The 11147-nt window shown below is 42.5% G+C and overlaps 1 protein-coding gene across 1 annotated transcript; it reads left to right on the plus strand.

The window, feature by feature from the left end:
• The first annotated feature begins 304 nt into the window (after positions 1-304).
• On the plus strand, positions 305-9758 carry COMMD9 (COMM domain containing 9). The gene is made up of 7 exons (XM_075188356.1): positions 305-411; positions 3563-3688; positions 4465-4604; positions 5046-5080; positions 6670-6773; positions 8071-8961; positions 9332-9758. The coding sequence occupies exons 1-6, from the start codon at positions 352-354 to the stop codon at positions 8209-8211; spliced, it is 606 nt and encodes a 201-aa protein (XP_075044457.1). The 5' UTR covers positions 305-351; the 3' UTR covers positions 8212-8961; positions 9332-9758.
• Positions 9759-11147: the final 1389 nt, after the last annotated feature.

Below are 11147 nucleotides of genomic sequence, written 5' to 3' on the forward strand. Positions count from 1 at the left end.
TGTTAAGTTACGGTTCTGGTAAAAAGCACAGGCGTGTAACATGCATGTGACCTAACTGCAACAAAGCCATGCAGCACATGTGTATTTCATATGTGTCCAGATAGACATGGCTCAGACAAGCCTAAAAGTGATGCTCATTATTACACTACAATATAAAACAAGCATTATTGTGCAAATAGGAAATTATAGTGTCACAGTTCTTCAGCATTTCCCACTGTGTCATCCTAACTGCAGACTTATTGACAGAATGGTGAGTTAACCTCATCTGAGAGAGTTGTGAAGCAAAAACTACACCTACCAGCATGCACTGCGGCCGGGCGGCGGCGGCTTGAGGCACGTGATCGCCGTCACATGACGGGAAAGATGGCTCTGCAGGAGAGTGAGTTCTCCAGTCTGCAGCTCTTGTTAAAGGTGAGTGTCTTAGGGGGGGACCTGTGTCTGTCCCCCGCTGCTGTGGAACTACAAGCTCCAGCATGCCATGAAAGCCTCAATACTGCAGTGCATGCTGGGTCTTGTAGTCCTATACTGGCTGGATGAGGTCAGGGTGTAAACCCTGTAGGATGTCATTATAACATTATATTACTAAGCTTTATATACACTGTATAATCACAGCTCCATCAGCACTGCACCATGTAGTATAGATCACAGGTTCTCACTATGTGCTGTCCAGCTGGGCTCCAGGCAGCTGCCAGGGGTCATTCATCATTAATTATGTAGTTTAGATCCCTAAATTATTCTAGCGCCACATATAATGTGTAGACCAAAGGCGATATTAATCAGTCTTTTACAGTGGCTGTGGTGTGCAATTCTAAACTGCATAATTATCTTAATTAATTTTAATTTGTAATTAAATATTCCAGTGTTGGGGAAGTGATTAAACGTCTACAGACATAAAGGATTACTTGTAATAATTTACAGAAATTAGGCGGTACTTGATACCCTTATAGCACACGTGCAGGTTTATTTGATGAAGAGGTGCAGACATATTTGGTGGCATATTCAATTAGCCGCATGAACATTGTCGCTGTGCATTTTCTGTAGTAAAACGGTGCCGTAACATTGCGGATTTCCCCCAACACAGGGTTGCGAAGGGAAATCTGCGATGTTGTGATAACGCGGAGTGCCTTCGTGCCTCTTCTGGAGGTACTCTGCAGATGATTGGATATGCCCCTTGGTTTAACAGAAGAAGAATTGGTCAGAGAAGTCTGTCTAGTGTAGTGGATGCCAGTGTGATGGGCTGGGTATAAATCAAGTGGTTTTCGAGTTGGTTAAAACTTTTTATCTGATATTATAACTCTGCACCTCTAGAGCGGAAAGGTCGCACATCTATCTAGATCAATTCTAACTCGCCAAATAGAAACAAGGAACAAACTTCATAAAAGTTATCTCTTTTCGCAGAAAAAGCTGAGGTAGGTAAATAATAATATGTTTTATCAAACAAATCAAGCTGCCTCTTAGCTGACCGCTTAAAGAGAGATCCTCAGTAGTGTGTTATCCATTATAACGCTCGAAGGATCACATCTAACCCTGACAAATGGTGAAACATTTCAATGCTGCTATTAGGATCAATATTCTACAAGACATTTGGGGACCTCCTGACTCCACACCTGATCCTCGTGTATATCCTTATAGTTTTTGCCAAACCCATACCGCCTAAAATGAGCTTAGCCAACATAACCTTTTTACAATAACCAGGGAAGGACCCCCTTAAATGAAATGCATTATCTCCCAACTCGATCTGGATATTAAGATAGAGAACCAAGTATTTTAGTTTGCCTACTCTAAATAAAATAAACCACTAATATTCTGTGACCGAGAGGGCTTCATCATGAATATTTTGGTTAAAACGTGAAGCAGCATTAATATAGTCGCTCCGGCTGACATTAAGGGGTTTACATCCTGGATTTGGATATTGAAATGGCTTTCATAGCCTGAGTCGGCCGTTCTTCCTCTAAGTTCTCCTGGTCATGAAATATAAGGGACCATTTGTTGACACGTGAAGCACTTACTACTTGGCCCTAAGCTGTTGGTCTTGAGTTGTACTCTCTACAGAATCGGTTGTGCTGCAAGACAGTGGTGTCACAGCCTTCCTTAGCTGCGGAGCCCAATCCTAGCATTGACTAAGCCGTCGCTTCCCCACCCTGAACGGACATTTTGGGAAGATTTCAAGGCTTGTAGTCAACACTGATATATCTGAGCTTCTCTACATCTGTGTCCCCTCTGATACCAAAATATGAACCCTTCAATTTTATATGCAGGGAGCATTATCTCCAATATCTTGGAGTTCATATAACCTTCAGTTAGAATACTCCTTTATTAAAACTCTTACACTCAATCTAACCAAATGAGGTTCCCATATTCCAAACCCACTCAGTTCTGTCCCCAAATCCTGACATTTACAATAAACTGTTCTGGTTTATATAGAATACCAGGCAGCCCCACATTCGAGGAGAAGGTGTATTTACATAGGTGTAAGGAGTGTCCCAAACATTTAAAAATATGAAATGGCATCAAGTATCGTCCGCTGACCTGGCTGTTAGGGTGCGTCTCGCTTCCCAAAAGAAGATTGCAACACACCAGAGACAGACAGTCAAGCAGGGGATATAACTGGTACCGATCCATGACCATAGTCAGTGGCTGTAGCTGCTTACCCATCGAACGTCGTTGTCTGTAGAGTATGTTCCTGTTTTACACGAAATTATGAGGGTATCCCAGTACGGGATCCACTTTCCCCCCTTTCTATCCCATAATCTGCCTTTGTTATTCTATGTTTGTTGTTGTCTGAGTTCTCGTAGATTATGATAAGGGGGAACCCCAACAGAAGGCTATATGGACGGACCTGTATTAAGGGCGGGGTAGGCGTTGCATGTTAATTTGGACTAAAATCAGAGGTGACATTTATCTTCTCCAGTAAAATTATTTATTTCATATTTTGCATGCATTAAATAGTACATCATTGATGCATTTACTTTTGACTAATTTTGTTTCAAAGTGGCCACTCATTCTGCGTTATGGTCTATCCACATGGCCAACAAATGACCAGATCTGAGCTTAATCTTACATGGGAGGGACAGAATGACACAGATGCGGCCCTACATCCGGCATGTCTAATAGGAAGGGAGTGGGCTTTATATAAATTCTGCTTTAAGGTTGCCTATCGGTGCCCTATGTGAGCTCTCCATGAATCGAGCACAGTAGCTGCCGTGGGGTGTCTACAATTGCCTGTGAATAAGTTTTCGCCCTGTTAATCTAGCGACAAATTGTTCCATGAATATTTAACGCACAATCAATACAGTTTCACTGTGGAATGATCGGTTTGGCATTAAGTATTAAAATATCTTTATTACTGAAGTGTTTTAGGACACGCTGTACATGCTGATGTTTGTAAAGAACAGTTGGAGTTGTGCCAATGTTATACTCTGCAGTCTCATTTAAAGGGGCTGTCCGACCTAACAATGACTTTAATTTATGGTTTTGCATATGCTCTCTTGCCTGGTCTGTTCTATATCCTATAAATAACTTATCACATCCACCCTGTGCTCATCTGTCTCTATGGATCCAGGCCTCCTCCAAAGATGTGGTACAGAAGCTTTGCAAAGATTCCTTTCCGCGATCAGCCCTCGGCTCAGTTCATCTGATTGACAGCGTGTCGTCTAACCTCTCCGTCACGTCAGAAGAAGCCGCCCAGGTGAGGGGTGGTAAACGTTCCTGGAGGTCATGTGTATGGAGTTAGTAAGGAGGAATCCACGCTCATGAAGTATATACTTGTTAGCATGATAGCGTTGTTCACCTTAACATGACTTCTATTGGTTTGTACATGCCCTACTACAACGTTTTATAGATACAGTACTGTTTATGTATATCACTTTCTTCTGTGCCTCCTAGCCATGTCTTTATACAATCAGGTATTTCTTTATATTCATGGCCCAGGGGGTACATACAACGCAGCTCGGCTGTACAATACATCTGCTACTATTCCAGTCCAGTAAGCAGCTTTGTCCTATCCCAGGGAATCAACATTGTCTTCCTGATCCTAATAAAACATTCCTAAAAAGCACAGAAAGCAACTGGGAGGCGGGGAGTAACGTAGTAAGGTAAAGTTGCAGTCGGCTTGTACAAACAATGACTAAATGAATACGAAGGCGGCCATTTACTTTAAGAATTGCAGATAATTATGATCTAATGGGGTAAAAATAAAAAAAAAATCTGTTTTTTGGGCATTTACTGATGTGTGAATAACGAGATGCTCTGCTGAAAATATCAATAAGTTTGTGTTGAGGGGCTTCTGTAACAGAGCAATGTGCTGCAGATCTCTAGAAATCTCAGTAAATTAACAATCTGGTTATTAAGTTTAATGCATGAAAACAAAATAATAATAATAATGTCACACCCAATGTGTTGTATGGAATAAAATCCTCTATTTATACAACTGTTTTGCTTTGTCTACACTCCCCTCCCCGGCAGGTCGTACACGGACTGCACGCACTCACCCGCCATGTGGTATACAGAGGGCTGATGACGGCCGACCAGATACTCTCCATCTTCCCAGACAACTTCCATCAGAACCTGAAAAATCTTCTGACCAAAATCATCCTGGAGAACGTGTGAGTGGAGTATTTAACCAAGTGCCTTCAGGGCTCCTCAAACTACAATTCCCAGAATTCATAGCCAGGGAGAGTCCATAAGACTAGTAAGGGGAGGGGGATCTGCAGACTTTAATATCTTGGATTAATATGGTATTAGTCAGAAGTATCTTCTAGTAAATAGTTCTGGACTGATTGAAGATAGACGCGTAATGGACGTAAAAATTCCTAAGGTGTAGCTGAGTTTTAAGTAATCGGGAAGACCAAAAAAACTACAAAATACATATTGTGTTAGTGTTTGAGAAGATTTGTTTTTATTTGGAACAATTTGCATATATCACAAGTGTCACATGGCTTTGGTGGTGATACCTGCTCCAGGGGGTCATTCGTTTTGGGCAACGAGGTGAACTGAACGTGTTATGAATAGGTTACACGTCTCCTGACATTTTTCTGTTCCTTTAGATCTTCCTGGAGAGGTGACGCCCAGAACGCCAGCAGTAAGTGCGCATCTGTTTGTGTCCGCGCCCGCCCCCTAGTGGCGCTAATCAGCATTACCTGTACATTTTCCAGCTCGCTTTTCAATACAAGCCCCTTTCCTTTACTCCCCTATGAAGGAAAACCTAGGGCCACCCCCTAGAAAACTATTATGTCTCCAGTAACGTTCCCATAGATTATCAGCTTGCGGGCAGGGACCTCTTACCTCTCTGAATTACCCAGTATTGTTTTATTACTGTGTTCGTTCCCAGTTGTAAAGCGCTACGGAATCTGCTGGCGCTATATAAATAAATGATGATGATAAGTTTGGCCCTGCAGGCAAGTTTTAGGCTTTGGGGTAAAATCCTATCCATGTAAAATATAAATAGAGTTGATTGTAAAATAGTAACATAGTTGATGAGGTTGGAAAAAAGACACCAGTCCGTCAAGTTCAACCTATTTTGGATCTCCTGCGATTCTGCACTTATATTTGAAATTGATCCAGAGTAGGCAACCGCCAATCTGTTTCAGTTGTGAAAATCCCCCCAGACCCAATATTGCAGTTCTATTATTACCCTACATCCACTACTATCCTTCATTTTATTTAACGGCCGTATCCCTGGATACACTTTTCCGCAAAACATTTGTCTAACCCTTTCTTAAACATATCTATTGAATCTGCCATCACAACCTTCCCTGACAATGAATTCCATATCTTGACTGCCCTTACTGTAAAGAACCCCTTCCGTTGCTGGTTGTGAAATTTCCTCTCCTCTAACCTTAGGGGGTGACCTCGTGTCCTGTGTATAGTACTTGGGGTAAAAAGTTCCCACGAAAGTTCTCTGTATTGACCCTTAATGTATTTGTACATAGTAATCATATCTCCCCTTAGACGCCTCTTTTCTAAAGTAAACATGCCTAAACTGGCTAACCTTTCCTCATAACTTAATGACTCCATACCCTTCATCAATTTTGTCGCCCTTCTCTGAACCCTTTCTAGCTCCAAATTATCTTTTTTATAGAGTGGTGCCCAGAACTGTACTGCATATTCAAGATGAGGTCTTACCAACGATTTATACAGTGGCAAAATTACACTGTCTTCCCTTGCATCTATACCCTTTTTATGCATGCTAATACTCTGTTTGCCCTTGCAGCTGCTCCTTGACATTGAGCACTATTGCTAAGTCTACTGTCTACGAGCACTCCCAAATCCTTTTCCATTATAGATTCTCCTAAATTAATTCAATTTAATTTATAGATTGCGATCATGTTTTTGATCCCTAAATGCATAACCTTACATTTATCTGTGTTAAACCTGATATTCCATTTGGCCGCCCAATCCTCCAGTTTATTGAAGTCCCTCTGTAGAGAAGCTACATCTTGCTCTGATTTTATTACCTTACAGAGTTTAGTGTCATCTGCAAAAATGGAAACTTTACTCTGTAGACCATCACCAAAAAGTTTTTTAAGTGTATAAAAATAAATATCATCCAGACGCTTGTGCGACACAGCGATAAATCACTTGCGTTAGGGACACTAATGATCGGTCTGGGTGGAGAGTTTAGGATCAGGCACTGTCCTGTATAATGAATCCTCTCCTTCCCCCCTGTAGTCTCGTTACCGCGTCTCGTAGATCTGGACTGGAGAGTGGACATCAAGACCTCGTCGGACTCCGTCGCCAGCATGGCGGTGCCCACGTGTCTGCTGCAGATGAAAGTGAGTGGAACAGTTGCGCTTATTGGTGAATGAGGGAAACGTTTCTGGAATTAAATCATAAGGAATTGTTATCTGGAATATTGATACATTATCGTATAATAAATAATATAAACCAGATTTGTTTTTAATCTTAAATGTTGTTTTAACCACCTTGAGATGACTTCAGCAGTCACAAATGCCCCAGATATTGCTTCCAGGAGAGTTAACGCGTGTGTAATAGACCTGGCCAGAAATGTCTATTATATATTACTGAGCTGAATTACATGACTGTAAGGTTTATGTTTCACTCAGTACTGTGTTTCCCCCACTCTGCAGCGGTGATTCTCTAACCCAGCAGAGTGACTGACAGCTTTGCAGTCTTGCTCTGTCACAATGCATTGTTTAGATTCATTTAGTCATAGAGAGGGGGCAGTCTCAGCTTTTTGACCTCTATCAGACCCCATGGGGTCACATCCCTAAAGATGTGGGTGGGGCTTCCGCTGTCCGTCATGTAATTGGGAGGTAATGGTTCATATATGAATATTTCAATGTTGGTGCTTTGTGGGTCTTAGTAGAAAAATACATTCTACGCTCCGGTGCTGCCTGTCCCTCTAGATGTAATGTCACACAATGGGGCTTATATGCAGGAATAATGTGAGAAGACCTATTTATACCATAGTTGCCCACTACTGGGAGGACAGGCCACTCTCCTGCATGCTGCCCACTTCCAAGTGAAGCGGGCAAGATGGGAGCCACCGTGTTGTGATTTACGGATAATTGCGTCATTGAGGCCCCACCCCCTGCGGCTATATAACATTTTTTTTGTGGGGGTGTAGTCGAAATGACGCGACTTCCCACCCCTGTCCTTGCACCTCACCTTGGGAAATATGATTAATAGGGATGTTCTTCTCCTCCCCTCATATGTGGAGAATGTCTGACACGTTCCGTATTGATGACAGTGAATCCCAGACAGCCATCTGCTGGACTGACGTCCCCATTATTGTGGCTGTTGATGCAGCTCAGAACCTTTCTGAACACACACGTCATTGTGTCACTTACACATAGAGGAGACGGACATTTTTGGGGGTTAAATCAATAGTCCTGAGAACGCAGCCAATCAATTCGCTAGGAATATGTGACATCACCGAGGCAGATGTCCGGTTTCTTGGAAATTGATTGGCTGCCTTCTCACGAATATGGGTCCGGCTCACAAAATGTCTCCCTCCGCCGTGTGTAATGGGAGCGTAATGAGAGAAGCGGGATTATTTGTTATGGTAGGAAAATGTCTGGCTTCATACATGTGTTGTTTGTTCTCCAGATCCAGGAGGACCCCGATCTGTGCAGACTGAACCCAGCCACGTCCACATTGACGATGGAACTCGGCAAGGAAACCTTGGACACCATGCTGGAAGGACTGGGACGGATAAGAGACCAACTGTCTGCGGTGGCCAACAAGTAGACGTCGCGTCCTCCAGGAACACAGGACGTCAGGGCTGATGAGAGACTGAACTTCCCGCAGTAGTCACAGGAGAAACGACCTGCCACACCACCAATCAGTGTCCTGTAAATATATGTTGTTCTAATTACATGAGAAGGGTCTGACCAGCCATCGTTCTGAACCTCTCTTGCACACAGTGGGGCAGCCATTTTGTAGGCCGAACCAATTTTCCTGAAAATGCAACTTATCGATTTATTAGAAACTGCCCCCGTTCCAAACAAGCAAATGTACAAGCTGAACGTGTAACCAAGCTGTCTGCCATCTTTATCTGGAGTTTGCAGCTTCATTCGTACTTGTAATAGGGTAAAACCATTCCTATAGAGTCAGATAATTGAACTGTGTTGTTGGCGCGCGTTGTCTTGCTAAATATTGCTCAAAACATTGTAACGTGCACGTGTGATTCCCACGTCTCTCCATCGGGTGGTGCTGTTTCTCTTTTGTAAAGAAGCCACGTTCTAAACGCAGGTTCTTTTCTCTGAGGGTGAATTTGATCCCGGAGGGCGGTCGGGGGTCACTGCGTTGCTTTTATGTAGCTGTAGAAAATCCTCCCCAGCTGTGAACTTTCCTTTCATGCCTATTATCCCATCAGGGAAAATCCCCTTGCATTGGTGGCCCTAATTAACCGCAGTTGCAGTGGACTCTGCTCCCACACATTGTTCACTCTCGGATCAATCTTTGGCTTTATCCTGTCTGCAGTTATGAAAGATGAAGGCAGCACAGTGGCCTAGTGGTTAGCACGTCTGCCTCACAGCACTGGGGTCATGAGTTCGATTCCCGACCATGGCCTTATCTGTGTGGAGTTTGTATGTTCTCCCTGTGTTTGCGTGGGTTTCCTCCGGGTGCTCCGGTTTCCTCCCACACTCCAAAAACATACTGGTAGGGTAATTGGCTGCAATCAAAAAAATTGACCCTAGTCTCTCCCTCTCTGTCTGTCTGTCTCTGTGTGTGAGTGTGTGTCTATAGTAGGGAATTTAGACTGTAAGCTCCAATGGGGCAGGGACTGATGTGAATGAGTTCTCTGTACAGCGCTGCGGAATTAGTGGCGCTATATAAATAAATGATGATGATGATGATGATGAAGACTGGGTGGGGGAAACGCACTTTCTGTAGGGAATTATTAACCGGAACATAGTTCTATTAAGAACACATGTTCTGCCAGTAAGAGATAAATATAATTAATTGTTGTCTATTCTGACCGATTTTCTGCGTTGTAAGCGGGGCCATAATAACGCGTTTGTGTCATCATCGCGTCAGACGCAACTCTAAGGTTATGACCAGTGATACACCCCCCCGTCTGCTAGGCACAGTTACGCATTTAAATCTTATAGACGTTACGGGCTCTTTAAGAAGTTGACATTTGACCCTGCACACTTCGGTCTACGGTGGAAGCTCACGATTATAAGAGATCTTCTAATACCCGTTGTTTGGAACCTCTGATGTTGTCGGAATTACCGCAGAAGAATTTCAAACTTCAAAGCTGTTCTATAAATAGTCGGCTTGTTTTCTCATTGTGGTTTTTTTTTCCGTCTGATTTGGGTTTCAGTGTTAAAAATGCAAATCTTGTGATAAAAAAAATAAGCTTTGTTGTGTGCGGCAGCTGAGTATTGCAAGTCCTTGATGCTCCTGAATTATAAAGGTGTCGCACAAACAAAGAGGATTGCGTCAGAGGGGAGAAACAGGATAACTTTCTGCTATAGGATATGCCTGGTCTTGTTGGTGGATAGAATAGCTCATCCTAAGGGCTTGGAGGAATCAGCTGCTCACGTATCCCTTTCCTTTATCCCTGTCTGTGTTTGTGTTGTGTGGGTATTTTTGGAGACACAGTTGGTGTCTGAGACCTGCCCGTATCTTGGTTTTAAAAGGTCATCGGAATTTCAGAACAAGGCTGGGAGGATCTGCTCTGTACACATCACTGACACTCCTGCAATGAGCAGTGAATTGTCCTTTACATTGTTGTGTAATCTGATCCCTACATTCATAGAGATAACCAATGACTGATTACTCTGATGGAAAATAAAGTATCATTCGCAAACAGGATGAAGTAACAAGGTTTTGATGAAACTATTGAAGTTTTGCTGGAAAAATTGCCTTTAGAGTTATTTTGTGAGTGCTGTTTTTGTCATTCTAATTATTATGCTTTGCTTATATAGACACATTAAGCTGGGTACACACCTATGCAGTCTTACTTCATATGCAATTTTTGTAACGATTTCACCAACAACTGAAAGTCCCGATGATCATGCCGATTTATGTGTACACATCTACACGATTTACCTTCAGATCTGTGATCTTCATCTCTCATAACCATCTGCTGTTGAATACTTTAGTGTAAAAAAAGACTAAAGTATTATAGGAGTGATACCTTTATTGACTAACCAAAAGAAATGTTTATATTTGCCAGCTTTCAGAGCACAGAGGCCCCTTCATCAGGCAAGTTTACAAATGAATGACTGAGAAAAGGGCACAACATTTAAGAGATGTTACATCAAACAATTTGTACAGGAGGGGGGAGGAATGCATCATTAAGATAAGCTAAAGTAATAAAACTGAGGTTTTTGTTACAGATGGAAGAGTGAAAGTCCTAGGAGTTCAGAGATCTGGAGTCACTCTCCTGTGGGGTGTGAAGTGTGTCCATGTAGTGGGTCATAAATCCAGGTGTTAGGTTGAGTCCTTGAGTCAATGACTGGAATGTTCTTATCAGCTTGAATTCCCAGATTTTTCTCTCCCTGTCATTTTTAAAAAAAACTTTCAGTATTAAGACTTTTAAATCTGTCATACTGTGTCCTGGTCCAGAGAAGTGTTTACCCACGGAGGTGTCCAGAGTCGTCTTTATTGTGTTTTTAGATTAATCCTGGATTCCAGTTTCTGCTTGGTCTCTTCAATGTAGATTCCCTCAG

Source organism: Mixophyes fleayi, chromosome 10, assembly GCF_038048845.1.
Source record: "Mixophyes fleayi isolate aMixFle1 chromosome 10, aMixFle1.hap1, whole genome shotgun sequence".
Taxonomy (NCBI): Eukaryota; Metazoa; Chordata; class Amphibia; order Anura; family Limnodynastidae; genus Mixophyes; species Mixophyes fleayi.